Source organism: Beauveria bassiana (genome assembly GCF_000280675.1).
Source record: "Beauveria bassiana ARSEF 2860 unplaced genomic scaffold BBA_S00010, whole genome shotgun sequence".
Classification (NCBI taxonomy): domain Eukaryota; kingdom Fungi; phylum Ascomycota; class Sordariomycetes; order Hypocreales; family Cordycipitaceae; genus Beauveria; species Beauveria bassiana.
This window is the reverse complement of record NW_007930845.1, coordinates 36,115-63,703: the sequence shown is the minus strand read 5'-3', so window position 1 is coordinate 63,703 and position 27,589 is coordinate 36,115. Positions and strand designations below refer to the sequence as shown.

The window sequence follows — 27,589 nt, the reverse complement described above, 5'->3', positions numbered from 1 at the left end:
AGTAATGAGGATGTCCGGTTGCCCGTGCCTGGCTGGGTCTCTGGTATAATAGGTAGATAGTGGGGGGCCGCGACGCAATGACAGGAACTACTGGCAGCGCTAGAGTCTGCTCGATTGACCACCGCAGTCACTGTATCCGCGTCAAACTCGTGCACTGACAGGCTGTGACAGCACTGTAACTCGGTCTGACTTCACTGGCCACGGCACCACCAGGGTTCGGATCCATTGCATTGGGCCAGCTGCCATCAAAGCCAGTGGCGGAGCCGGAGCCCAACCATCGACTTTCCCAAGCTTCGCCTACACCTTCATTTATTAGGGCGCAGCATCCTGTCCGTTCTGTCGCTACGCACGGCGTTTGCTCCCTCGCGTCCGGCTCGTCATCATGTCCAGCTCCTTTGAAAAGTCTGTCAAGGGCGCCACCAAGATCAAGGTATGTCGTCATGGGCAGGTCCCCTAAATGTCAGCCATCCCGCGTCGTGAGGTTGCGAGTTTGCGGGCACTCTCCTTCGAGGCCGGGAGACGTCAAGGAGCAGCGGCTAATGCGCGCGTCCGCAGAATGCGCCCCCCAAGGCAAAGTACATTGAGCATCTCCTGATTGCTACGCACTCGGGAGAGGCCGGCGTCGGCGAAGTCTTTCGGGCCATGCACTACCGCCTCCGGGATTCTACCTGGACCGTTGTGCTCAAGGGCCTCCTGACTGCCCACCTGATGATTCGTGAGGGGGCTCAGGAAGTCACTCTCGCCTATCTGTCGAAGCATCGTAATATGCTCGCTATTAGCAGCTTCACCGACGGTGAGTTTGCACCATGGCAGTTGGCCAAGAATTCAATGCTAACGTGTTTCGCAGCGCAGACACAGGGCCGGAACATTCGGCGCTACGCCAACTACCTCACCGAACGAGCGCGCGCCTATCGCGATACTAAGATTGATTGGGTCAGGTCTGGCGATGGGCGTCTGGAAAAGCTGAGCGTTGACAAGGGCCTTCTTCGTGAAACGGAGTCGGTACTGCACCAACTGGCAGCTTTGCTCAAGTGTGATGTAGGTCTAGACAAACGCGCTGCTTCCCAGCAAATAGCTAACGAGATGCAGGTTTTGGACTCGGAAGGCGAAACCGATATAACACTTTCGATCTTCAAGCTCCTGGTCCTGGATCTACTAAGCCTCTTCCAGTGTCTCAATCAGGGTCTCATTAACATCCTTGGTCGGTTCTTCGAAATGTCCAAAACCGATGCCGAGCGTGCCATGGAGATTTATCGAAGCTTTTCCAAGTACACCGACTACGTTGTTCAATATCTTTCGGTCGCGCGACAATACGAGTACCGCACTGGTGTCCAGGTTCCTAAGCTCACACACGCACCAGTCAACCTCGGCCGCCAATTGGAAGACTACCTGAATGATGCCGACTTTGATGTCCATCGCAGACAGTATCTCGCGGAGCAAGACTTCAAGAAGGGAGGCAAAGACAAGGATGCGTTTGATCTTCCTAAACCACCCCGATCACCTACGGGCCGAGCAAGCAGTGCGCAAAATTCAAGCAACCCATTCCCCGCACCGCCCAAGGATGCACCCAAGACGGCAGCCAAGGGTCCTGACCCCGATCTCATTGACTTTTTTGGCTCTATCGAGCAAAACCAAACGACTATGCATGTCAACACACCACCCAGTGCGCCAGGTCAGAACATGTTTCAGCCTCCTCAGCAGCCCCAGCAGCTCGAGCTTCAGCCCACGGGATTCGTCAACCCTGCGGCGAGCTTTCCTCTGGCCAACAATCAATTCCAGCAGCAACAGAACATGTTCCAACAGCCGGCGCAGCAGCAACCCGCACCTCTACAGTCAAACTTTACCGGTGCCGGCTTTGGCGGCTTCACGCCGCAACCGCAAAACAACTTTCAGCCCGGCTCCCTGGGGCCTATTCCCCAAAACGGGACGGCCAATTTTCAGGGCCAGAACTTCATACAACAGCCTCCGCAGCAGCCACAGATGCCGGGTCAGTTGATGCCCATGCAGACTGGCACCACCAATCCCTTTAGACAATCGATGATGATGGCGCAGCCAACCGGCATGCAAAACTTTATGAACCAGCAGCCAATGCAGCAGCAGCAGCCTCAGCCTCAGCCTCAGCAACCCCAGCAAACAGGCTTTGTCGCTCCTGCTCTGAACCGACAGTCGACAAATCCCTTTGCCAAGTCTGTGTCCCCCACCAACAACAACTCGCCGTTCCAGTCGCAGGCGCCCGCTCCGCTGCAAGCCACACCGACAGGTACCAACCCGTTTGCTCGAAACGTGCCTCAGCAGCAGCAAGCTCCTCCGATGCCCGCCATGCCCGGCCAGCAGCAGCAACAAGCTAGTGCGCTCGCTCCTCAGCCGACCGGCGTCACCAATCCCTTCCGTCAAGGCGATTTCGTAAATCACGCGACCGGCATGGGCTGGCAGCACAACCAAACTCCTATTGGCGGCGGTCTCGACCAAATCCAGACTGTGCCCATCTTTCCTCGCCCGGCGCAGCAATCTCCTTGGCAGTAACACGACAGTCTATTTCACACTCGCTACAATCAATACTGTTATTTTTTTTTCCTATTGTTAAACAGCGCGGCGTTTCTGCTTTTTCCTGTATTTTGGCATATACGGCTGATGGAACTGGTGAGAGGGCGATGTTCCATCCGTGCCCAGAGAAGAGCGAAAGAGGAGGCAGCAGGCTGCGTGTAGTGTGAATCTGGGACTTGCTCGATGGAGGTTGAGAAGGGAACAAGACGAGAGATAATGTATGTTTAGCGTTTGAATATAGTCTATCAGGAATATAACTACCTATGCGTCACGCCTAGACATAGCGGGAGAATGTAGTAAATGTGTATAGTGAAAGATTAATATCATTCAACTTTTTGTCATGTAGCAAGCCAGTTTGCACCAAAAAAGAAGATGCTCAAAACGCCAGTCTCTAGTATACTTGTTTTCCGAAACACGCCCTCAAACGCCAAAATATGCAATATGCGAAAGCTGCCCTGAAAAAACATGGTGATCCTTTTCTCGTCACGACGAGTCATCCATATCCACAGCACCACCACCACCACCACCAGCCACGGCCTTTTTGCTCAGCCTGTCCTTTTCCTCATCCACAAAGACGCCGAGACCCGAAAAGGTCTCGAACAGTGCCCTCGTCAGGTACTCGTCCGGGCTGTAGCCGCCGACCGTGTAGTCGTGCTTGGTCCGGGTCACGTCGAGCCACTCGCTGCTATACTCGGCCAGCCGCTGCGGCGCGAGGTCGACACGCTGCGGTGCGAGGTCCAGCCCGCCATACGGATCGTAGGGTTTGTTGCTCGCGGCCGCCGCGTCGGCCGCCGCTGCCTTTTTATCGCGCAGACCGCGGATGGACAGCGCCGAGGCCGGATCCAGCGCCGCCGCCGCCGCCGCCGCGCCGCGACCCAGGTGGTTCTGGCCGCCGCGCTTCTTGAGGATGACCTTGTTCACGACCTCGGTCGCGTGGCCGACATCGGCGCTCTGCAGCGAGTCAAGCATCTCCTCGCGGAACCGCGCCGCCGTGGCCTTTTCGTCGGCCTCTTCCCGCAGATCCTGCAGCCGCCGCTGCCGCGCCGTCTCCTGCTCCGCCGCCAGCCGCTTCTGTCGGGCCTCGTCCGACTCCTTGGCGAGCCTGCGGTTGCGTTCAATCTCAGCCTTGTGCTGGGCTTCCCAGTCGGCGAGGCGCGCCTCGGCCCGCACGCGCGCCGCCTCGGGCCCGTTGACGAGATCGTCCGTCAGGCACTCAACCATGTACAGGTAGTCGTTGTAGCTGTCGAGCGATTCAAAGTCGTCCTCGACATTGTTGAAGACGGTGGCAACGCGCCGCCGGATGTCGACCTCGCGCTCGACGGCCAGGTCCCCAAAGTACGCCGCCTTGAAGCCGCGCAGCCGCAGCGTCTTGTGGCACCCCGCGTAGGGGCACTGGTTGGGGCCGTCTTTGAAGATGCGCTCCACGCACGTCTTGCACATGCGGTGGTAGCACTCGGTGTTGATGCGGAATTCCATGTCCTTGTTGAAGTAGCGCGTCGTCTTGCACACCGGGCACGCCTCGTCGTCGTCGCCCGCGGGTGGCAACCCGTTGCCATTAGACTGCCGCAGCGACACGGCCATGGTTCCTTGAAATTGTAGCAGTTTAAATGTTCGAGAGAGGTAAAAAGCCCGACTTCAGTGTTTTGAGAGTTTTGGCAACGCGTCCTGTATAATCGGGGACCAGCACGGCTGCGATCGTCTCGCCGTGGTCGGTAGTTGTTGGAGGTTCGGAAGCAAGCTTGGGGCTGAGGTGCACAGGCAGACTTCTGGTCCACTTTTGCCACGCCAAGTTTACGACCACCACGAACGGTTCAGTGTCGTGGTGTATACTGCATAGCAATGTGTACATCAATCTTTCATGTCGAAAATCCCGTTATTTTCAATGCTATCTAGCATAGGTTCCCTTTCAATAAAGTGTCACATATTCAGCATACATATTATGGCACCTTAGCAAATATGGCACTTGCTTGTAAGCTGTTCTGAGCTATAAAAAACAAAAAACACAACCATCATGCCCGAGAATTGGTGGTTCTTTTCAGAGTCGTCCTTCGAGCAGTGACCAGATGAACAGGCATTCTATTTTTAACCATCATAACTCATTTCAACATAAAGTCGTATAGCGCCGTCATCCATGCTACATTGGTCAGCGCGGGTTGTGGGGTCGCTGCCCCTCCAAGATCTCGAGCTTGCCAGCTTCGAGTGCCTTCCACTTGCACCCCTCAACTAAACAGCAACTTTACAAGCATGGCAGACAAAGGTGCGCACGTAACCCTTTTGTGTCCGCGCAAGGCTAATGCCCCCGAATACATCTTGAAATAAATACTAATGCAAATGGCAGAACCCTCGCCGGCCGAAGACGCCGCCGCTCGCGCCCGTGAGCTCGAAGAGCAGGCCACCCTGCCATACAAGTGGACGCAAACCATCGGCGAGCTCGACATCAACTTCATTGTCCCCGGAAACATGAAGTCACGCGACCTCGTGGTTGACATCCAGAAGCTCAAGCTCACTGCCGGTATCAAGGGCCAGGAGCCCATCGTCAACGTGCGCCGCCTCTCCACTGAAACCTCTGCTTCTGTACTGACTCTTGATAGGGCGACCTGCCTCACGCTATTCGCGTAGACGAATCGACCTGGACGCTCTCCACCAACGCGGACGGGACCAAGACGGTCGAGATCCACCTCGACAAGGTCAACAAGATGGAGTGGTGGGCACACGTCGTGACCGGCGCCCCCAAGATTGACGTGACCAAGATCCAACCCGAAAACTCCAAGCTGTCCGACCTCGACGGCCAGACACGCGGCATGGTCGAAAAGATGATGTTTGATCAGCGACAAAAGGAGCAGGGCCTGCCCAGTTCCGACGAGCAGAAGAAGGCTGATATCCTGAAGAAGTTCCAGGAGCAGCATCCCGAGATGGATTTTAGCAAGGCCAAGATGTCCTAGTTGATGTGGTCGATTTGGCATAGCAGGCGTTTCGATAAATATACCAAGTTTCTGTTGAAATCATCTAGACTCGAGCACTGCGGCAGCGCGTTCCAAAAAGGCATTGAAGTCTTGAATCTGATGTAGGAGGCCACCGGTCGGGCCGTTGCTGCTCGCCTGTTCTGCCACCTGGGAGATGATGAGCTCTAAATTGCCAAGCTCAGCTTCTTTGCGGGCGCGCGATGATAATTCAGCGGCGTCTCGGCCCCGCTCGACGGCTAGGTCAATGTCGTGCATGAGGTTTGAAGCATTCAAGCGATGCTATGCAGTTCTTTAGCGTGATGCCGGTAGATTTCATGTATTCCATACATACCTTGGAGTCGCTGCTATCTCTTTCGCTGCGAGCGCGTACGCCGTCCATGCGGAGGGCGACTTGCTCCTTTTCGGCCTTGAGACGAAGAATTTCTTTTCGTAGCACAAGCTTCTGTTTCTGCACATGCCGAATGCGTTTTCGCAGCGAGTACCAATGATTCAAGTAGATGGACTAGCAAGCTGTAAGCAAAAGAGTCGACGGAGACTGTGCGGGCGAGGTGCACATACATGCTGCAGCAGCTGGGCGCTGACTTCTTCGCGAAAGGCCTCTATGGCGCGCATCTTTATGCGGCAGTCCCTCTTTTTTTCTTCGTCCTGCGTCTCCTGGCGCAGATACTCGTACTTTCCTAGAGTCGTGGCGATGACCTCCTCGCAGACCTGGGCGAAGACATCGACGACCGTCTCGCTGTTGCGGTTGGTGAGCGCCATCTCGCCCTGGGCCTCCTCGTCGCTCTCGGCATCGGGGCCGTTGACGAAGCGCTGCACCGTAATATCAATGACACCGTCATCGGCGCTGCCCGCGCGGGCACTGTTGGCGCGCTGCGCAGGCTCTTTGCGTGGGCGACTGGATTTCTTATTCTGGCCTTCGGCCGCATGACGCCGCTTGGGCTGGCGCTGTACCGCTGGCTCTCTACGTGACTGCGTACGAGGCCGTTTGGGTGCCGGGTGTTCCTCGGCGGGCTCGGCGGGCTCGGCGTCGGATTCTTCGGAGCCAAGCTCCGGGGACGGCTGGAAGCTCACGCGGGGCCTCTTTTGGCCGATGATGGCAGCCGCGGCCCGATCACCAATTTCTTCGGCTTCGTCTTCCCCGGCGGATGGGGGCTCAGGAACGGGGCTCCTCGCGGGCGAAGTCCTTTGTGCTGGTCGAGGCACTCTTGGTGGTGGCATCAGCTGCGCATCATCGGATTCGCCTAGGGATTCGGTCCCGGATGGCACAGCTGGGCTAGGGGTTTTTCGCGGTGAGGTTGGAGCCGGACTATGACGAGAGGGTCGATTGAGAGACGGCAGGGAAATGGGCTGGATAGGATCCGACTCTAACGCAATCCTCATGCGAGTCGAGTTTGCCGAGGCTTCTTGCACGGGGACTCGACGACGGTGTCCACTGCCGGGGGCGTGGATCGGGCTCTCGGTGACTTCTTCATCGTATGGCGCTAGCGGTCGAGGGCTGGATCGAGGAACTTGCGTTCTATTCGAAGAGGCCGCCGGCTGATTCGGCTCGGAAGGGGCAGACGGACTCCCTGGGCTATAGCGAACTTCGGCGCTTGGTCGAGTCGCGGGTAGAGGTGAGCTGGGTTGGGCAAACGGCTCGCCGATGCCCTCGATATCGAGGTTGAAGTCGTCGCTTCCGACATCTGCTCGACTGGCATGAAATTAGAGGATATGTGGGACAAAGTCACTATGAGATGGCTTACCCAGCACCGCGAAGACGTTCATTCAGCCGTTGAGCGCGGTCTTGCGGTTGTTGGTCAGGCTCCTCGTTTCCAGCCTCGGCTTGACTATGAGTGAGGTTAGAACGTGTGTGGAACAGTGACCGTGAGGTGACGTACGCAGAGCCGCGAGGAGGTTCGTCTAACCGCTGCACGCGGTCTTGTGGTTCCTGATCAAGATTGAAGCTCTCGTTTCCGACATCTGCTCGACTGGTACTGAGGTTAGAACATGCATACATTGAAAGCAGAATGACGTACCCGGCTCCGCGAAGACGTTCATTCAGCCGTTCAGCGCGGTCCTGTAGTTGCGGATCAAGGTTGAACTCGTCGCTTGTGACATTTGCTCGACTGCGAGTGAGGTTAGAAAGTGCACGGGCATAGTGGCTGTAGAAAGAAAATACGTACCCAGCACCGCGAAGACGTTGATTCAAGCGCTGAGCGCGATCTTGAGGGTGACCAAAATTTAGTACTATGACCTCGAACAAGATGAGGTTATGACAAACCTGTCTCCATGGTAGTAGACGAGTCAGGCGAGACTCATTACGTGATGACCATCCGGAAAAGTGGCGGGGGTTGTTCGGTGCTGGGTTCTGTTTGGCGATGGCACTTTGTGAGACGCGCTTGGGATGGATCAAGATGAAGTGACGCGTTTATTGAGCCAGGGCGGCCAGTGAAGGCTCCAGCGCTGCCGTTGGGTGGACCAGACAGTACAAGTGCCTTAATTGCTCGCTGAGATGGGGCTTGTTGCCGTGGGCCTTGCAAGCAGCAACCACTAAAGAGTGCACTAGATCACAAAACACTAGCGGACAATGATGAAAGGTGGTACATCAAGTCTCGCGAGAGCTTCATGTGAAGGGATTTGGAATATGGCAAGATCTTGCATTGTCTGTTGATGTGGGAGTTGGGAAGTATACATAGAGCTGCCGAGCTCGTATGTTTTAAGCTTCGTCGCAGGCCGGACGGCTCATGACTGTATGTGCAGTTTATTCCGGGCCTTGAGCCTGCGACTTTTATGGCGGGTGTCTTGGATATCCTCGCGCAACTGCATGAACAGGGCATTCATCATCACGCCGACATGAACCCGGCAGTGTGGATGGGGGTCGAGATGAAGGAATTCCAGTACCACCTGAAGAGGAACATGGAGGGCAATATGTTGGTGGATGAGTACATGAGGTTCCACGAGAAGTATAAATACTTGGTGACGATGCGTAACTTGTTATTTGAATACCTAGTACGAATTAAATATTCGTGATTGACCTGTCTCAGACTTACAAGAGGGAGAGGGAGAGGTTTGAGAGGGTATTGTACCCCCAGGACTTACGTATGCCCGGTCAAGCTAGGTATCCACCCAACAAGGTACATGTACTTGCCTGCAGCTGGCCTGCATCTGTGCCGTCACCACTATAATCTTGCCCCGATTCACGGCCGCGCTCAGCTGGGCGCTCAGCTGGGCCTTCCCCCGGCCCCCACCCTGCCAACCAGCCCTCGCTGCCAACGTCGCCTCTTTCATGACACCAAAGCTAGCTGTCGCAGGTGACACAGCTGTCCTCTCTCCTCATCCATCGCCATCCCCTGCTGTTGCGCATCTTTGATCCGTCTGGGCCTGGCCATATTGACCATCCAGTATCTGCATCATCTCGCACAACTCACAGTGCCCTCTTCGCCTCGACATCTCCCTCGCTGTGCGCACACCGACGCCCCAGCCTCTCCATCATGGGTGCCTGGAACGCAAGTCGCTTCCATCCAGACGGTCAATCACCACTTCTTCCTGCTAATAATTTCTTGTAGATTTTTCGCATCCTGGGCGACCTGAGCCACATGGCGTCCAAAGGAATCCTCATCTTTGCCATTCACAACAATCGCAGCGCCGAAGGCGTCTCTCTCATTACGCAGATTCTCTACGCCCTCGTCTTTTGCACCCGATACCTCGACCTCTTTCGCACAACTTCAGCATGGAACGTCATCTTCAAAATCGTCTACATTCTGACTTCATTCTACATTCTCGGCGTTATGCAATGGGTCTTTCCTCGCTCCCGCGAAAGAGAGCTGTCCTGGAAGCTCGGTGCTATAATCCTCGGTGGCTCTGCTGCTCTGTCCCCATTCGTTATGCTTGCCTTGATGGCCAAGGATAAATGGGGCTTTTTTTCAGTAAGTCAAAAACGTCGACATGGCGTTGACAAAACTGACAATCTGCGCAGTGGATGTGGTCCTTTTCCGAGATTCTCGAGTCTGTCTGTGTCCTTCCCCAGCTTCTCCTGCTCCGCCAAACGACTGTCCCTACCGTTATCGACTCGTTCTACCTCGTTGCGCTCGGCTCCTACCGAGCCCTATACTGCCTCAACTGGTTCCTGCGCATGTTTGACGACCACAAGCCAGAGGCTATTTCAGTCATTTTTGGCATTATTCAAACCGCTCTCTACGCCGATTTCGCTTGGGTCTACTACACTCGCCAGCGCGTAAAGCTGCGCGGTGGCGGTGTTGTAGATGCCGACGACTTGCGCAATGGCTGGCTAGTCCAGCGCATCTTTGGCCGTACTCTTGGTCAACACAACGAAGAGCACGACGAGGAGGCTGGCCTCAACAATGACGAGCAGCGCGGCGGCCGGCCCAAGTGGGGATCCCGTGGCATCTCAGTCAGCGCCGACGAGGGCGTCTTTGAAGACGAGGAGCATGGAGAGGGCTCCCAGGGGTTGGATGACGCCGTGGATCCTGATGCCAAGATGCAGGATCCTGATGACCTTGCCAAAGCGCTCGACGACGATGATGAAGCTGAAGATGCACCTCTTCGCGGACAGTCATCCAGCCAAACGCCAGCTGGTATCCGTGGGGGTGATGAGTGGAGAGATTAGATTTTGCATGTAAAGGATTATATGCCGCTTTGGGTATGGTAATTTCCTTCAAAGGATACGGAAGGGGGCTTTGTTTTTCCTGCGATATGTAAAGTACGTATAGCTTGATAGTTAGCCATGGGATAGGAGTAGAGGTTCGAATGGATTACTGTTCACACGGATACACGTGCGAGTTAGATTTGCCTGTTGCGAGTTTCGTACTAATGAAGAGCATCCCCGCGTGAATTGGCAAGTAAAGCTGCTGAAAATACGTGTGTTATACATATTATGTACTAGCGGTGCTATGTGCAAAGACGAATATGGCAAAATGGGCCTTTGACCTCCAAATACTCCGAGATGATGCGTGCTATCGCCGTCCGAGAGGTTCTCAGAGCCCCATGTATATACGAAATCGAACCAAAAAAAACTCCAAAAGTATAAAGAATACCCCCATGTTAAAACTTCAATCGCAACGCTAAATGTCAATTGTAAAAATCACCTCCAGTCAGGCTCTGTAAGGGCACCTCTTCTCCCTCCTTTAAAACCGCGAATGCAGTTGTCGGGGTATATCCAGCGACGCCGAGAAGCCCGCTCTTAGGTAATCGGGCTCGAGTGGCGGCATAAACAAGTAGTGACGACCCAGAAACTGCTCGTGTTGCGGCGGCAACGTCGTCTGCTGGGGCACCATCGGCGGGCCGCCCCTGCCCCCTTCCTCGCGTCGTCGCGGCGCCGCCGAAAGAATAAGAATCGGGGGCCGCTGCCAACGCGGCGCTGCGGCCGGATACGGCGGAGGCGCGTCGGCGGCCGGTGGGGGCGGGAGCTGCGCGGGCGGCGGGACGGCAACGTCGGGGACCCGCTCGTAGGTGGGCGGCGCGGCGCCGTCTTCCATGTCGCGCAGCTGAAGTCCGTGGTACTCGATCGTCTCCGAGGTGGCGTAACCGAGGCGGCGCAGACGGCGGTTCAGACGCTCAATGTGGTGGCGGTGGCGGTGGCGGCGATCGCTGCGCTCGGGGGAGGTAGAGCGGGAGCGAAAGAATTCGCTGCTGCAAATGTCGTCGGTGGAAGATGTAGAGGTGGACGTGGAAGTAGTGGTGGCGGCGCGTGGAGAGCGGCGGAGCTGGGAGCGAAGACGGCGTGATTCAAGAATGGAGGCTATTTCTGAGGAGGGTCGCCGACGGTTGTCGCGGTCGGGCGAGGCAGAGGAGGATGGGTCGGAGGGAGCGGCCGCCGTGGTGAAGGGGAGCGAGGATGATGTTTCGGCGGGAAGCACTTGTTCGTTGTTTTCTTGTGGTTCGTCTACAGCGTGGTGTATATGTTGCTGCGTTTGTTCTTCTTGAGTGCTCGCCTGTGTCGGTTCCTCGCGGCTCCGTGTTCCATTACCACTCTGTTGACTTGTCCCATTCCCTACGCCAATACTTGCCGATTGTCGCATTGATTCTCTGCTGCGTCCCGGACCCCCATTCTCTTCCTCGTCCTCGTTCTCGTCCTCGTCCTCGTCCTCTTCAATCACATGCTCATTCGCAGTACCCTCAGACGTCACCTTGTTGCGCCTTTCGGCAATATACGGCGGCGGCGCCTCGCCCAGTTCATTGAGACCCTCGTTGGAGCGCAGAAACCACCAGTTAAAGGCTAAGCTTGCAGACGGCCAGCGGTCCGCCGCGCTGCCCGTGTCGGCGCCGCGACGATACTCCTGCATCTGCGCCTCGCCGCCGTCACCGTTGCTGTCCAAGGCGTGCCGCCGGCTGCGGCGCCGTTGAATATAGGCAAACAGGCCGACGAGGAAGACGGAGGCGAGCGTGACGAGCGGGATGATGACGTAGGTGAGGGGCGAGACATTGTTGCCCGGCGTGGCAGAAGTCGTCGACGTCGTAGCGGGTGGCGGTTCTGCTGCTGCGGACATGGTTTGAGGAGGATTCTTGCTGCTGTCATGTAGAAGAGAATGAATGATGTGAAAGAAGGACAAAAGAGAGGACCGAGTGCAAAAATGTCGGAGATCTCGGCAGAAAATGATTGGGCAATTGAATACTGGTTTCAAAGCTCGATGGGTATTTCTTAGCACAGATTTGGAATACTTGTTGATGCAAGCCTGCTTGGCAGATTGGGTCGATGTCGTCACAAGTCGGATAGGTCGGAGCCAAAATAGGCAAATCTCGGTGGTGAATGAGCCGGTGCGGTACCAAACTGCCGGCGCGAAGATGCAAGGCAGAAAACAACAGCGTAATTATGAGAATGGTAGAAACAAATGCACAATCCTGTAGAAATGGGCACAATTTCGAATGACTTGAAACACGACTAAAAAGGAATCGCCACAGGCGCCTAATTGGCCAAAGTTTGTTATTTGCCCCCTCGTTGCCGTTGTGGTTCAGACGTACGTCACACGGCTGCTGCTGCGTCGGTATAAAAGGAACGAAGAAAACGCCGAATTCCTTTGAAGGGTCACGAAGCCGGCGGGTAGAGAAAGGGAGAGCAGAGAAGTTTGAGTCTCCAGGAGAAATGGCAAAGAGGAGGAGGGAGTCCGCCGCAGAGGAGCAGCGTCAAAGGCAGGAACTCGGATCGAAGAGGAAGGGATGATGGAATGGGAAAAGGGAGAAGGCGTTGGCTTTGCTTTTCTAAAGGGGGTTGAATTGCCGCGGAGGGCTTTTTAGAAACGTGGAGGTTGAGAGTCCCGCGGGGTTGAACTATAAGAAAACAACCTACGACGACCCAGCTTGGACATCCGAGCCCGCACGAGAGGGAGGAGGAGCTGGTTTTTAGCTACGCTAGGAAAGAGAGGACTAAAAGGAGATGGGCCAGCATGTAGGTACACGCGGAGGAGGGGGTGTGGGCTTGTGATGAAGCCGTTCCCCGATTCCCAGCATCGGCTTGACGGTATCCCCTGCTATTGGGGGACGGTGGTGAAGACGGAGGTGTGTGGATACAAAACGGCAACGAGGAGGCTCTATTAGAACTTGGGTCAGTCAAGTACCGATGGGTGCTAAAAACAAGGGTGCGCCGTTTTTCTTGATACTATGGAGTATGGCCATGCTAATATGTGATGTTGGAGAGGTGGTGTGGGTGGCCTTGTTAGTGGGGAGAGGGCGTGGGAAATGGATTCACACAGGCGACAAAGGAGGGGGTGAGGTTTGGTGTGCCGCTTATTATTGACGCAGGCCAAAAGTACTGAGTGATCTGGGATGTGGCTTTATTTTTTTATCTTCTTTTTTGCTCTTGTGTGGTTCGTGGCGAGAGAGTTGCAATTTGCGAATGTGCAGTCTTAGGATATACAGTTTCAATGTCGGAGCTGAGAAGCGAGGCTCGAACGAACGATCCAGGCCTTGGGGTGCAAAAGTTTAGACTTTGACGCTATCCTTTATCCTTTGCCACGAGACCTAGCTGACGTTGCAGCAAAAGATTATTTAGATGGCAAGTTCAACATTAACGGGCGTAAAATTCAGGCGAACAACGAAATGATGAGACAAAGAGCAGAGCCAACAAGGAAGAATGAGCAAGTTTAAAAAAAAAAGATCAAGTCATCATTTTGAGCCGATTTGACGCTTGCCGCGCATGCATGCATGAACAAGTGAGACAGGCAGGCAGGCATGCTGCCACGGGTTGCACGGGTCTCCGGTCCAGCTGGGGCTTACCGGTTCCAGTGGTGAGGCTGGGCGAGGCGGCTTGCGCCAAGATGCCAACTGGCTGGCGATTCACAAAAAAGTTTGGTGGGCCATTATTTTGCCCGCCTTAACTTGGTTGCTTTTATCGAATTACGCGCCATCGCTTCAATCTATTGACAGAGGAGGCGTCGGCCCACACACATTCAGTTCATTCAACACGGCCGACGGAAGAACTGTTGGAAAAAGTTTGGTGATTGAGCTGCAAGCCACTTTTGTCAAAACTAATAAGGTCGAGGTAGTGGAGGGGGGGCGGTGATGGTCAGGCGAGGCCAGCTGAGAAACGCCACGTTCTTCTTGGCTGTGTGTGTGTTTGGTCCTTTGTGCGTTTGCAGAGGCAACGCGAACGAGTTGGTCAAAAAGGCCGAGTACCAAAAAGGCTTGGCTGAGTAAAGGCCAAGAGAGGTTCTCGGCGACGTTGAAGCTTGTTCAAGTGTGTTGCCATTCGGCATGAAATATTCGTGCTCGTCATCAATCTACGCAGGTTTGGTTATGTGGACGAGGCAAAACAGGCACCGGCACTTGTCAAGGCGGCCAAGCAAGATTCCGAATAACAAATGCGGGTTCGCTGCTGTTGTACACGGGTGAAACGGCAGCGAGGTGGTGTGTGCCTGGAAGCATAATGGTGACAGCATTATGCATGGTCGATGGATTCTGATAATATGGTGCAGGAGTTTCTTTTTTTTTTGTTCTCGTTTTTCTTCCTAATTTTCTGCCTCTTTTCTTGCACTTTTGCTTGAGAGAGTTGCACAATTGCGGCGTAGCAGCCGTGAGCAATTGAGCCAGGTCTCCCCTGTAATGGTAGCGGTTGACAGCTTGCAGTGACGGTTGGAGGCGGCACAAGACATTGACTTATGATTATCCTCTCACTGTTATACTCGCTCTGGTTACCGACAAGGGGCCTATATTGCATCTTCTAAACCATTGAAATGCCATACCTCCCTATTCAGAATTAAATTTACCGGTCCCATCATATCCCGCAAAAAGCATCAGCGCGGTCTATGCATCAGATCCACTGGCGAGAACCGTGATGGAGTCAACTCATCCTCCACCACCTTAGTCATCACTAGACTCATCACTGACGGCCGAAATTCCTCCATCACCATTCTCAAACACCACAACATATGCTATTTACAGCGCCGCATCCACATTTAACTGCAGACACCCCTGTTACGATTCCACATCCGACGCCGCTATCCGCGACCTCATCACATTACAACCTCTCACCTCATCCTCCGACCCTTACTTCCATCCGCTCCATCGCCGCTACTACCAACACACACTACTCACCACCACCGTCTTCCACTCGCCGCCTATCATCGACTCCATCCAGCGCCAGCTTGTTTCTCGGGCACCCACCCGCCTGGCGCTTCCTCGGGCCGGCCCATCCACTGCAGGCTTCCTTTTCTCTTTCAATCCCACCGCACCATCTCGCTCTCCAGATCAAACACCATACTCCAACATTGCACAAACGAGAAGCCATCATGCCTCGTGCCATAAGAAGTATGCGCCCCTCGAGCTTCTTTCTTCCAGTTCCATCGTTGGCTTACCATCTTTGCCCTGTCAGGCGTCCTCATCGAGTGCGATCCCTCCATCAAGTCCATCATTGTCAACATTGACAGCGAAAACCACGACTTTATCATCGAGGACCTTGACGAAGAGCGCGTCGTTGTCAAGGAGAATATGGTTCCCTTGCTCAAGCAAAAGCTTGAAGATGTGCGCATGTCATGTCTTGTCTGGAGTCTACATGCTAACTAGTCGCAGCGTCTCAAGGAAAACTTGCCTCCGATCGACGAATCGGGCTCTGAATAATACCACGATACAATATTCCCACGTTTCAAACATGAACGTATCACATAACGTCACATGTACATTTGTGACAAACACCAAAAGCATTCCGAGGCGTTATACTGCATTGTTTCCGTATATCTATACCCAGTTTCTAACAATACATCGTGTTCCACATATTTTTACAACTTGGAAAACGTCGGCTTCTTCTTTTGCATGCTGCTCATCATGGCCGTGACAAAATCCTCGCCCTGCAGGGCCACCGAGTTCCATACTTGCGTGTACCGAAGACTATCGGCCACCGAGTGCTCCTTGCCGTAGTTGAGTAACTCCTTGGTGCCCTGCACCGCTACGGGGCTCTTGGAGGCCAGCAGGGTCGCCAGACCGAGGCCCGCCTCGACCGCCCTGGCCTTGTCCGCGTGCACCTGGCTCACGAAACCCTGCGCCAGCGCCTCGGCCGCTCCAAAGTCACGGGCCGTCATGCACACGTCCTTGACCCACGACAGCGAGCCGACGACCTTGGGCAGCCTCGCCAGGGTGCCAATGTCGGCTGCCAGGCCAATGTCGACTTCCTTGACGGCGAAGCGCGTGTTGGCGGCGCAGATGCGAATGTCGGCGCACGTGGCAATGTCGATGGCGAGGCCAATGGCGACGTCGTGGAGGACCGCAATGACGGCTAAACGATGTTAGCACTACATTTCACATAGGGACGTAGTCCGCAAAATAATTGAAAGGGGGGGGAATAGAAAGAGGAGAAAACGCACGCTTCTCGCACTTTTCCATGGCGGAAATGCTCGTCTGAAACTCTTCAATGTGATTGCGCAGCAGCTTGGCGCGGCGCACCTCGTCGCCCTCGGCCGTCGTCAGCGGTGAGTCGCCCGCGGCGGCCTTGACGTCGAGCCCCGACGTGAAGGCGCGGTCGCCGACGCCGCTCAGCATGGCGACGCGAAACTGCGCATCGACGCTGATTTGTTCAAACACGCGACCGTACTCGAGCCACACGGGCTGCGAAAAGGCGTTGAGGCGCTTGGGGTTGTTGATTTCGACGTGGGCGACGTACTCGGCGGGCGAGGTCACGCGCATGTACTGGTAGGACTCGTAGGCGGGAACGACGGACATGTTGTGGGTGATGATTGTAATTTTTTTTCTTGCGATTTTAGATGAGAAAAAACATGAAGAAGATATGCCGAGAGAATTGAAGAGCGGTTTTGGGGGGTCGCGAGGTGGAATGGGAAAAAGGTTGAAATCTCGAGTGACACGGGTAATTGATGCCGAGGTTGGAAAGCGGGACACGGCGCCGGCTTGCCCATCTCATCTCGTCCGGTCCCTGCACCCACATGTGCGCGTGCCGGCACGTTCTGTAGGGGATTAGATTTGGGCGATGCAATACAAGTGTTTTTTTTTTTTTCAAGATGGTCATGTTTATTACTTTTCGTTATGATGAAGTAATATGCACATGCTGATAGTCTCGCCGTTTGACTGCTCACCGTCCCATGTGGTTGTGCCTCATGGGTGGGCTTGCGAGGAATAGGTGCTTGCGTTGCATTACAGGAGTCGACTTTTACTGATTCTCGAAAAGAAAAAGGATATATACTAAAGAAAGGAAGAAAAAAAACTATAAAAAGTCGAGAAGAATGCCAGAATTAAATCGAATCAAGTTGCGCAAATCAGCCAGAGCGCCCAACATCGAGCGCCCAACACCATGGCCAACCGTGAATAAGAGCAAGACAAAAAATTCGTATTGTTATGACTCTTGTAAAAACTCGTGCTTCTCACAAGGCTGGTGTGTCTTTTTGGCCAAAGACCATGTAAAGAAAAGAAGAAGAACAAAAGAAGCCGAGATCGTGATAGTGACGGGCAAATAGCTGCTCACAACACCAGCATGCGGCTAGTCCTTCCCTAGTTTACAAGATACAAAGATGGAATAATACTTTTGCTGCTCAGTTTTTTTACTGCTTGTCATGGTCATTTCCTCACCGTTTGCCTGTAACGTCGTCTTCCGAAACTAGGTAAAAAAGCTCTCGCTGCAGAGTGTGTTGCGAATAAACGGTATTGTGGTTGTTTTGAGCCGGCCACATTCTGCCAAACGTCCCATTGTTTTCATTGTATCTATTCGCGCCCATCATCAACTGATCAAGACTATTTATAAGCCAAGAACTTGCACGGCACGCGCGGGTTTCGCAGTGCCGTCACCACCGACCAGTCTGCCCACTTTGCATCGAGGCCTACCTCCAATCCGGGAGCTCATTCTCGAGACCACCCGCAACAGTGGAGGGAATGTGCGGGGGGAAGCTGTTTACTGGTTCAGCCCTGTTTTACCCTTTTTTTTTTCTTATTTTTTTTTTTTGCCCTATTTTACTTAAAGCCGAAAGTCCTCTGCGTCGGTCGTAACTGAGTTGGCTCCGAGAGACTTGAGCACGCACCCACTTCTATCTAATGTATCCTGTGCGTTGTATTGGCGACGCGGTGCCCGAGGGTTAACAAGGCCGACCAATCTGCCGTGTGCGTTAACACGCCGTCTATTTTTTTTTCTTTTCTACAGGTTGTGCACAGGCTGCAAAGGTGACAAATTCTTGACTATTTCACTAACCCGAATACGAGAGTGGTGTCGTGCCCCGCCGCGTCGGCATGGGTTGCTGCCATTGTCATCCGTCTTGGTCGTCTCGTAAGTATGGATGACTGATGCTTTGTGACTGATACTTTGATGTTTCCTTTTTCCTTGGTGCATTGACTTCAGCCTGCTTTTTGGAGGATACGAAATCGGGATGCCGATCCCATCATCGACGCCGCCAAACTCCGCAGCTGTGTCCTTGCAAAAGTTTTCAACAAACTCGGGCATTTCATCAATCATTCGATTTACAAATAGAATTTAGAATCAGAAATCCCATTGCTTGTTTGCCTAGATCGTATATTCATTCGGTAGTAATTGCTGACCTTTCCGCTTAACAATCAAAATCATACCCTTCCCTTTCCCACCCCACCTCGTCCCGAAGGTCCCGAAGTTAAAGACCCCCCCAGGCCCCCACCAGGACTTGAAAGCTTCCCGGAAGCATCTGGCCGACGCTACCGACCGCCAACTTGATACCTAGCCTCTTCTTCGCCAAACGACCAAATCAACGGCTTCTTTTTTTTTTTCTTCCCTCCTCTATCTTCTTCCAAACTTGCCTTGTCTTTTTGCCAATCTTAACCCTTTTTTTTTTGGCCGGCTCCAGACGCGAGTCCCAAGATCTGCTTCTCGTGCATATCAGACGTAAAAAACGACCAATTACACAGCACACACAAACGCACACAAACGCACATCAACCCACCATGCCGCGACGCCGCAGCAGCACCGCCGACCGCGAGGTCCAAGTCGAACTCGAGCCCTTCCATGACGACACATCATCCTCTTCCTCATCTCCCACATCTCCCGACGACCATCCCGACTCGCCCCTTCTCGAAACTACGCCGCCTTCCACCTCCTCCTCATCATCATCATCCTCCTCCTCCTCCTCCGTGCCGAAATGGCTCTCACCACCGCCCTACGCTTCCCACCGGGGCGCCACCCGTCACCTCCTCCGCCTCGCGCACCTTCTTCGTCCACGCCGTTCCTGGCGCTCCCTCATCTTCCATCTCGTCGCTCTCTACGCCCTCGTGTGCTTTTTCCGCGGCGAGCCCTTTTTCGCCTCCAACCTCCCCCATCCTTCCCACCTCGACGCCTCCGCCTCCTATTACGATGTCGGCACCGTCGACGTCGAGGTGCCCCTCATCCAGCCGCGCCGCCTCTCCGACACGGCGCTGCGGTCCTCTGGCCAGCCCGCCTACCTCCTCGAGTCTGTCCTCTTTAGCCTACACTACCCTGTTGCGCCGGGTGCCCGTGCCGCCTCCTCCTCGCCCCCTCCGCATCCCTGGCTCTCGCGGCCCGTCAGCCTCACCGCCGCCGGCTTTGCGCGCCTCGCCCACGCCGACATTTTTTTCCTGCGACCCATCTTTACTTTTTTGCTCTGGGCCGTTGCCGGGCGCGTCGAGATTCGCGCCGCGGTCGATGCCCCGCTGCTGCTGCAGACGGCCACCGACAGCAGCAGCAGCAGCAGCAATAGCAACGACACGAGCTTCCCAGTCATCGTCTTTTCCCACGGCATGGCCTCGTCGCGCACAGACTACACGGCCTATCTCGGCGCGCTCGCCGCCCGCGGCCACGTCGTCGCCGCCCTCGAGCACCGCGACGGCAGCTGCCCCGGCACGCGCGTCCAGATCAAGGGCAAGCCGGACCGCGACGTTGTGCACTTTGACGCCCGCCACGTGCTGTCGACGCCGCCCATGGACACGGCGACGATGAAGAAGGAGCAGTTGGCGTTTCGCGAGGCCGAGATCCAAGAGGCCATCAAGACGCTGCTCGCCATCAACGACGGCCACGGCCGCCAGGTCTACGACCAAAACTCCCGCGGCGAGGGCACCACCCTCCAGGAATGGACCGGCCGCCTCGACTTTTCGCGTCTCGTCATCGCTGGCCACTCCTACGGTGCCACCGGCGCTCTCCAAGCCCTTCGCCCACATTCTTCCTCGTCCTCTTCCTCGTCCTCCTCATCCTCCTCCATCCCCTATACCCCTCCCCCCGCCGCCGGCATCATCCTCGACCCGGGCAAAGGTTCCGGCCCTCTCAACGCCGACGTCGACGTCCCTCTCCTCGTCGTCCAGTCCGAGTCGTGGTCCCGCATCGCGAGCCCCTTTTTCGGCCGCCCCCACTTCGACACCGTCCGCGACCTCGTCGCCGACGTCTGCAACCGCACCGCCGCCGCCTGGTTCCTCACCGCCCGCGGCACCGCCCACCCCTCCGTCACCGACGCGCCCCTCATCGAGCCCCTCCTGCTGAGCGCCGTCACCGGCGCCCGCTGGGGCGTCCGCGACGCCCTCGCGCAGTACGTAAACGTCACCGTCGAGTTTATTCACGCCCTGCGCACCCGCGAGCCCGCTCACGTCTTGGCCGAGGCCGTCACGCACGAGGACTACGGCGCTTGGGTCAGCAAGGAGCGCGAGGCCGCATTTCCCAAGGATATGGCGCATCTGTGGGAGGTCCATGTCGCTCCCTAAGGGGAATCTAACAAAACGGGGAAACTAGCGACAGATAAGAGCAAATATTAGCAAAAACACACAAAACAATCACGGTAGACAAAGTCGCATACTTTCTCTGCCTCACTATCCTTTTTCTGTACCTGAAATGATTGATACCTTGGGATTGGCGTTGAGCATTGATGTTTTTTTTCTTTCTCTTTCATGCCTTTTTCTCTGGTTTAGCCTCCAAGCATGCTTATAAATACTCTCATTGATCTTATATACTATACATAGGCAGCTTGACTACAATCTATCAACTACCATGCATTCCTTGTAAAACTTGAAATAGTTACCCACCCGACCTCAGCTTAGACAAACGCCCCAGGCCAGTCTGCATCTGCATCTGGTGTTCGCCTAGTCTTTCGGCTGTTCAAAAAAAGCTCAACCATTCGCTTACTGCCCATGGCTTGCGCATCCAATCCTCTCCCAAACCGGCAGTCATCAAAAGACGTCGCCTCTCGTACCACTCTACTCTGCGACACGTCTTCTCCACCGCGAATGCTTCGCCGTCCAGGCGATCCTGTGGCCACTGTTCCAAATTGCCGTCTGACTGCAGCACTCAGACCGGGACTGGACTTGAGCGACGACGCTGCGCCGGAATTCATGTACGCCTTTTTGGGTCGGCTTAGAGAATCCGCAAGAGCCGACGGACTACCTTTTGGCTTTTGAGGCGTGATGCTCTTTCTGCATCTTGTCTCGTACCCCTCACTCAAGTTGACATTGGGAAGCGATGAAACGCTGCGTATTGCTTTGGAGTGCTGTTCAAAGTCCTCGACCTTCTTTGTCTTGCACTCTGGTGGCGCATTTTCATCGTGCGTGAGCATTCGGTGACTATGATACACAACGTCATCTTCAATGACAATGCTCTGTGTAGCTGGTGGAGCCGTAATGTCCAATTCTTCGCTCCGGCTGCCATCAATACTTCCGTTCTCGGCATCACTTGTATCCGACGTGTTGCTGTTGGGGCCAATTTCTGCATTTTCTCGAACGTGGCCCATGGCTGACCAAGGATTCCACGTTTGCTCTTCGCCGAGAACCTTGGGGACTTCACCGCAGTCTTCCAGTTTCGACACTTTGGCGCTTAGCCAAGTCTTCCATTCCACTGAGCTCGCAGTAGACACTTCTCGTTGATGAGACCTTTCCGACGTGTCCTTGATGATCGCTTCTCGTTCCTGATTGTGCGGTGAGCTCAACATGACAGTGTCAAACTCACCCATGTCAAATGGAGACTCCGAGTTCCCCAACTTTCCCAGAGTAGCTGAGACGTCCGAGTAGACACTTTCCGCAGATGACAGGCGAATATCCCGTTCCGATCCTTCCGGACTCGATCGGCGAGTGGGAAGACTGAGCGCTGACAGCGAGCTCAAGTATCGCAGGTTGACAGGTTTGATGCTTGAGGAGCGCTCTTGTATTCTCATGCTCTTGCGCAAGGCTCTTCGGTATGGACTTTGAGCCCGGAAAAGGTGACCAGTAGGGCTTGTCCCTTCACTGTTCGTTGCACTGAAAAATGGACCTGTTTCCAAGTCGTACTCGTTTGGTATGGCTCCCTCATTGTAGTTGTGTTCTGGTTCTCCCTGCGTCACCCCATTTGAAGTTATAACGCTAATGGTGGCATCTATACCAGCAGTAGACTGCCCAATACCGCCTCCAAAATTGTCGTTTAATCTTCCACCGCGCAAGGATGCTTCACGGTTCTGCTGCTTCTGCATATCGTCAAGCCTCTGCACAAGAGCAGAGTAAGCACGCTCCTCATCCTCGGACGAGCGCCAACGCTCCAGAGTCGATACGGCATGTCCACCTTCGTCAATTACAGAAAGACGCTGGGGCTCCCATTCCGCATCTAGGGTGGTGCTTACCACTGTGTGGGTACTCGAATTCGTCCAGCTGGTGACTCGTGATTTTTCTCCATCCGTCTGTTGCGGTCCGTCTTCCAGCATTTCAAGACTTCCCTGGCAAGCCTGCAAGCAGTGTTCTGATGCAACGGATCTCAATGATGGTACATATGATTTGACTCGCGACACCGAAGTCTCTCCTTGAAGTGAAAGCCTAGAGTGGTCAACGCTGCTGGGCTCCGTATTGTTAGTATTTTCGGAATCCTCCAGCTTTTTCGATCGACCAAAAATATCTTTGAGTTTGCTTCTGACACTTTTGGAAACTTTTCTGGCGGCCTTTCGGAGACCAGAGCCCTTTGACAGCGACGAGGCCTCGGAGGGAATTGTTGAAGTAATAGGCATGCTATTATTGCTACTGTTTCTCATTGATGTTTTCATGTCTGACAAGCTCATGTTTCGCTTATCCTTTGAGCGAAGAAACACCGATGGGCGATTCTTCAGTCGCAGGCTACCTCGTAGGGACATCTTGCTGGGTGATGTAGAGATGCCACTTTCGTTTTGTCGTATGGATGGGCCCCTGCTCGAGTTCAATCGCAGAAAGCTCATCGACTTTGGACTCCTCAGTGAGCTTTTTCCCGTACCAATAACGGCATGCTTGCTTGGGTCGTGGCCGTTCCAGCCACTTGACGCAGTCGCTGCAGTCTCCGAATGGCACTCTGATGACATGAATGATCCATTAAACATGGATCGTGATTTTCGTAATTTTTGTCTCCGAACCGGGTAGAATGATTGCTCAGACTCGCATACGGTCTCTCCGTTCTTGGATTCTAAATCGAGGGAGCGGTCGAGCCAGAAGTCGTCATAAGCGTGGCCAGCCAGGGGCGAGCTCTTCGGCAGGCGGCCACCAAATGCACTCGAGTGCATGCGTCCGGATATATCTGAATGTTCTGCCCAACTTCCATTTGCACGAATAGCCACATCTCGTTTCTTCCTTGCAGTGGGGCCAGTAAACCGTACGCTTCTCTGCCGGCACAGACTGCTGTATGCTTTGCTTGTGGTAGCCTCGCTCTTATCCCCGTTGTAAGATATGATGTCCGGTCCTTTCATGAAGCTGTCGCTTCTGGCCAATCCATACGTAGAGAGTGAGCCTGGAATACCTGTAGAGCTGGATCTATCGGACTCTTCTCGTGCTTTTGTAAAAGAGACTCGTGCTGCAATATGAGCATCTCTGTGAGCCGGGTGCAGTTCGAGGTTGGCAAAGCCGCGGTTATGATGATTTATGGCCACAGAACCAGTCGATTTTCTCCGGCGTAGTGCTCCACGATGTTCAATTCTGGAATTATTTCGTCGAAACATGGCGATGACTCAACACGAAATAGGATATGATGACCCGGGCGTCAAACGGGTGGCCGAAATGGAAGGGTGGCATCAAACGAGCGAAAATTATTAGCCAACAATAAAAATTAGATGGTACGGCGCTTTCTTCACGAATATCACGCCTGGTGTTTTCGCGAATGAGTTTTGCAGCATTGCATTCAATGCATTGAGCATAGCACCTGAGGGTGCCCTCAACACCCGGGTGGACCAGGAAGGTGCATCCGAGTCTCGTCAGGGGAGCAACAACACTACGCGGGCAACCGATCCAAATGCAAGACAGCAGGGTCGGCAAAAACACTCATGAAAGAGGCGTACGGATAGAGAATATGAAAATGCATTTCTTCTCAACTAGTGTCCTCGTCAATCCATCTGTCTAGGGAGTCGAGAATCTCATGCAATAGAGTCAATTCAACCAAACACGAAAACTAATAGAGAAGCCCCAGATGATTTGCAGTATACATTGAAGTCATGTTAAACAGGTAAGAAAATAGCCGAGGCCACGGAGGCAATGCGATCTCGAAATAACGTTATGTTGGTATATGATCAAAGGAGATTACTCCAGGTGGGAGAGGAAGTCCTCGACCTCGACATCAACAATGTGCTGGATCTTCTTGGCAAACTTCTCAGCCTTGCTGCCGAAAGTCTTGGCAGACTTGGTAATCTCGCCAGAAACAACATCAATCTCGTGCTGAATCATGGTATGGACGCTCTCAGACTTGGACGAGGTGCTCTTGGCCTCGTAGCCACCGGCCTGAACAATCTTCTTGTAGTCACTGCAGCCGGCACCGTTCCAGGCAAGAACGTTGGGAGTCTCGGAGTCGATATCGCTCAGAGAGTTCTTGGTGCCGATGCTAATAATGTTGTCCTTGAGCTCAGCAGGGGTGATGGAGGCAACAGCGTACTCAGAGTCAGAGGCGGGCTGGAGAGACAGGTAGTAGGCGAGAAGACCGCAGATGTGGGGAGAGGCCATGGAGGTGCCAGAGATTGTGTTGATGGCATACTTGGAGCCGATCCAGGTGGACTGGATGTTCAGGCCGGGGGCAAAGATGTCAGTGCACTTGCCGTAGTTGGAGAAGTAGGCACGGCTGTCATCAATGGTGGAGGCACCGACGGTGACGGCCTTTTTGGCGGCAGCGGGAGAGTAGTTGCAGGCATCGGCGTTATCGTTACCAGCAGCAACAGCAAAGTGGAGGCCCTTGGCAACGGCGGCGTCGACAGCCATGTCGAGCAGAGTAGTCTTGCCACCACCAAGAGACATGTTGGCGACGGAGCCCTTGAAGCCCTTGCGCTTACCGTCCTTGGCCTTCTTGACCTGTTCCTCGTGGGACTTGGCAGCCCAGTCGACACCCTTGATCACATCCGACATGGAGCCCGAGCCGTTAGAGCGGAGCACCTTGACGGCGTAAACGTTGGCCTTCTTGGCAACACCGTACTTCTTGCCGGCGATGGTGCCGGAGCAGTGAGTGCCGTGACCGTTGCCATCCTCATCGGCATCGCCGTCGGGGGCAGTGTAACCCCACTTGGCGCGGCCCTCGAAATCGACGTGGGCAATGTTGGTGCCAGTGTCAATAACGTAGGCATCAACACCCTCACCACCCTCTTCAGCGTAGAGATACTTGTTAAAGGTACCAAATCCAAGAGTCTCGCGATGGGAGATACGGGCAAGACCCCAAGGAGCCTGCTTCTCCGTCTCGGGTTTGCAAGTGTCCTCGGTAACAGTCTCCTTGGTGATGATGGGGACCATGGTGTGTACAATGGAGTCACGCTCGATGGCCTCGACCTAGTCGACATGTTAAATGACGAAGCGTGGCAAAAACAGAGGTAATACGTACGTCAGGGTGGTTGCGGATCTGCTCAATGACGGCGTCGTCAAAGCGGCCAGCATAACCGCGGAAGCCAGAGCCGAGATCAAAGGTGTGCTTCACGCCATCAAATGCATCTTCGACTGAGTCAAAGAGGCCTCGCTTGCGAAGCTCGAGGCGCTGCTGCTTGCCATCGTTATGGATATCCGAGACCCAGGAGTGGTGAGTCTTGGCCTTCGGTTCATCGACATGCTCCTTGAACTTGATAATGTAGGCACCGGGAATGGTGTTGGAGTGGGTGGCATCGAGGATCGGGGCCGAATCGTGATGAATGGTGCCAATCTTGAAGGACGAGGCCTGGGCGATGGCGGCCACTGAGAGGGCGGCGACAACGGACTTCATGGCGAAGGGTGCGCTAAGCAGTGCGGAAGAGTGGGTGACGCGGACCGGCCTGCGGTGGAAGTTTGGTGAGGAGCAGGAGAATCAAGAATAAGAGCGATGAGGAGATAAAGGATTCTGGGTACGGAAAAGAAACCAGCAAGAGGAAAAGCAGATTTGGAAGATGATGAAGGAAGAAGGATGCGTTGAGAGAGGAATGAGGAAGAAGCGGAGGAAGATGACGAGCGCGGTGCTCCGAGGGTGTTGATAAGGGCGGAGCCAGGTGCTTGGGTCTGGGGTGGGTGGTACCTACGTTTTAATGATAATTTGGTGCGATAGCAAAGTATCCTGAGCAAGTTGGGTGGCCAGGCAGCGCTGTGGCCTGGAACGAGTGACGCATCCTCCACTGCGCTGTACCTTAGCTTTTGAGGCGGCTTGTGGCAGGTACCTACCTAGTTGGGGTCGATGCGGGTCTCTTTAGCGCCTGGAATGAGAGGCTACAAGGGCTCCCCCGCACCTTGTCTGCTTGTCACGGTCGGGTCTGCCGTTCCTGGGGCGATGCAATAGCGGCATGGCGCAGTATCTGCTACTTTGCAGATATGTGACATTTCCTAGTCGCAAGCCTGTCCAAACTACTTATCTCAGCCGCATGTACGCACACTGACCTGCTAGCTTGTTTGGCTCGTCACCTGGCCACACAGCACAGTGAGACAGGCCTGGAGCAGGCACCCAGCTGTGCCGCCGCTTTAGGGCGGCATCCGGGAGTGATACCCGCAGACCTTCAGCCATCACACAATCCTAAAGACGATGCAATGAGGATTTGCTAGAGGTACGAGAATACAATCAGAGATTAGAGTACAGACGACATGCACTAAAAATCCAAAAAGTTAAATGTTACTCGAGAAAAATGGTCAAAAGAAAGGCAACGCCATGTCAACGCCACCCGACGCCAATGCTCACATTCACTTTGGCGGCGGAGCTGACGCAGCTGGTTCCGGGTGGTGTGGTGGCAATTTGCTTGTTCCTGAAACTCTGAGTGTCCGGCATCGCCTCATGCCCAAAAGGTATGCCCCTGGGGCCCGTCTAACTCGTGGCTTCCCATTAATCTTCACCAGTCGTTGTCGGGCTCGATTTATTCCTTTTTTTTTTCTCCTATTTTGCCGCATTACCACAGTCATCCAGCCAACAACACCAGATCTGCACGACATGCCGTTTTGGCCCCAAGTTGCGCGCCCCTTTATGGCGGCGAGGCGCTAGTCGAAAAGCAGCCTGGCACCCTGCAGTGACGACACAGACACCTTGTTGGTCAGTATGTATCAGTCAGGGCTCAGTCGCAAACACAGCTCACCCCTTATCATCGTTTGCTCGACAGTCTGGCATTGATCATCTTGTCCTCTTCATTGCTAATACCAGTCTTTTGCCTTGCTTCTTCTATTTGTATGTTTCCCACTGCTACTCGCTATGTTACATCCGATGAAACTGCCAGCCGATCCCCAGTTTTCATATCTCACCTGACGGCCTCACAGATAGTCATAGGCTCCCGGCTGACTGGGCACGTGCCTCTCCAGCACCCTCATCG

At 54.4% G+C, this 27,589-nt stretch overlaps 11 protein-coding genes across 11 annotated transcripts; 5 read left to right on the top strand and 6 right to left on the bottom strand.

Moving 5' to 3' along the window:
• Positions 1-382: 382 nt before the first annotated feature.
• On the top strand, positions 383-2,523 carry BBA_04368 (ANTH domain-containing protein; the record flags this gene model as incomplete). The annotated part of the gene is made up of 4 exons (XM_008599465.1): positions 383-430; positions 556-793; positions 848-1,038; positions 1,090-2,523. The coding sequence occupies 4 exons, from the start codon at positions 383-385 to the stop codon at positions 2,521-2,523; spliced, it is 1,911 nt and encodes a 636-aa protein (XP_008597687.1).
• A 504-nt stretch (positions 2,524-3,027) lies between these two features.
• On the bottom strand, positions 3,028-4,125 carry BBA_04367 (CDK-activating kinase assembly factor MAT1; the record flags this gene model as incomplete). The annotated part of the gene is made up of 1 exon (XM_008599464.1): positions 3,028-4,125. The coding sequence occupies one exon, from the start codon at positions 4,123-4,125 to the stop codon at positions 3,028-3,030; it is 1,098 nt and encodes a 365-aa protein (XP_008597686.1).
• Positions 4,126-4,788: 663 nt separating this feature from the next.
• BBA_04366 (CS domain-containing protein) lies at positions 4,789-5,486 on the top strand (the record flags this gene model as incomplete). Its single annotated transcript, XM_008599463.1, has 3 exons — positions 4,789-4,801; positions 4,883-5,085; positions 5,136-5,486. 3 exons carry the CDS (start codon positions 4,789-4,791, stop codon positions 5,484-5,486), a joined length of 567 nt encoding a protein of 188 aa, XP_008597685.1.
• Positions 5,487-5,546: 60 nt separating this feature from the next.
• On the bottom strand, positions 5,547-7,777 carry BBA_04365 (AT hook domain-containing protein; the record flags this gene model as incomplete). Its single annotated transcript, XM_008599462.1, has 8 exons — positions 5,547-5,786; positions 5,839-6,009; positions 6,066-7,197; positions 7,250-7,333; positions 7,385-7,474; positions 7,523-7,612; positions 7,670-7,709; positions 7,768-7,777. The coding sequence occupies 8 exons, from the start codon at positions 7,775-7,777 to the stop codon at positions 5,547-5,549; spliced, it is 1,857 nt and encodes a 618-aa protein (XP_008597684.1).
• A 453-nt stretch (positions 7,778-8,230) lies between these two features.
• On the top strand, positions 8,231-10,113 carry BBA_04364 (ER lumen protein retaining receptor; the record flags this gene model as incomplete). The annotated part of the gene is made up of 3 exons (XM_008599461.1): positions 8,231-8,236; positions 9,053-9,412; positions 9,463-10,113. 3 exons carry the CDS (start codon positions 8,231-8,233, stop codon positions 10,111-10,113), a joined length of 1,017 nt encoding a protein of 338 aa, XP_008597683.1.
• A 517-nt stretch (positions 10,114-10,630) lies between these two features.
• Positions 10,631-11,992, bottom strand: BBA_04363 (uncharacterized protein; the record flags this gene model as incomplete). Its single annotated transcript, XM_008599460.1, has 1 exon — positions 10,631-11,992. The coding sequence occupies one exon, from the start codon at positions 11,990-11,992 to the stop codon at positions 10,631-10,633; it is 1,362 nt and encodes a 453-aa protein (XP_008597682.1).
• A 3,234-nt stretch (positions 11,993-15,226) lies between these two features.
• Positions 15,227-15,554, top strand: BBA_04362 (RNA polymerase II transcription factor B subunit 5; the record flags this gene model as incomplete). The annotated part of the gene is made up of 3 exons (XM_008599459.1): positions 15,227-15,245; positions 15,310-15,458; positions 15,507-15,554. The coding sequence occupies 3 exons, from the start codon at positions 15,227-15,229 to the stop codon at positions 15,552-15,554; spliced, it is 216 nt and encodes a 71-aa protein (XP_008597681.1).
• A 158-nt stretch (positions 15,555-15,712) lies between these two features.
• Positions 15,713-16,649, bottom strand: BBA_04361 (enoyl-CoA hydratase/isomerase; the record flags this gene model as incomplete). The annotated part of the gene is made up of 2 exons (XM_008599458.1): positions 15,713-16,206; positions 16,295-16,649. 2 exons carry the CDS (start codon positions 16,647-16,649, stop codon positions 15,713-15,715), a joined length of 849 nt encoding a protein of 282 aa, XP_008597680.1.
• A 2,190-nt stretch (positions 16,650-18,839) lies between these two features.
• On the top strand, positions 18,840-20,600 carry BBA_04360 (PAF-acetylhydrolase family member; the record flags this gene model as incomplete). Its single annotated transcript, XM_008599457.1, has 1 exon — positions 18,840-20,600. One exon carries the CDS (start codon positions 18,840-18,842, stop codon positions 20,598-20,600), a length of 1,761 nt encoding a protein of 586 aa, XP_008597679.1.
• A 329-nt stretch (positions 20,601-20,929) lies between these two features.
• On the bottom strand, positions 20,930-23,809 carry BBA_04359 (uncharacterized protein; the record flags this gene model as incomplete). The annotated part of the gene is made up of 1 exon (XM_008599456.1): positions 20,930-23,809. One exon carries the CDS (start codon positions 23,807-23,809, stop codon positions 20,930-20,932), a length of 2,880 nt encoding a protein of 959 aa, XP_008597678.1.
• A 574-nt stretch (positions 23,810-24,383) lies between these two features.
• BBA_04358 (sublitisin-like protease) lies at positions 24,384-26,034 on the bottom strand (the record flags this gene model as incomplete). Its single annotated transcript, XM_008599455.1, has 2 exons — positions 24,384-25,610; positions 25,663-26,034. The coding sequence occupies 2 exons, from the start codon at positions 26,032-26,034 to the stop codon at positions 24,384-24,386; spliced, it is 1,599 nt and encodes a 532-aa protein (XP_008597677.1).
• Between the last annotated feature and the right edge of the window lie 1,555 nt (positions 26,035-27,589).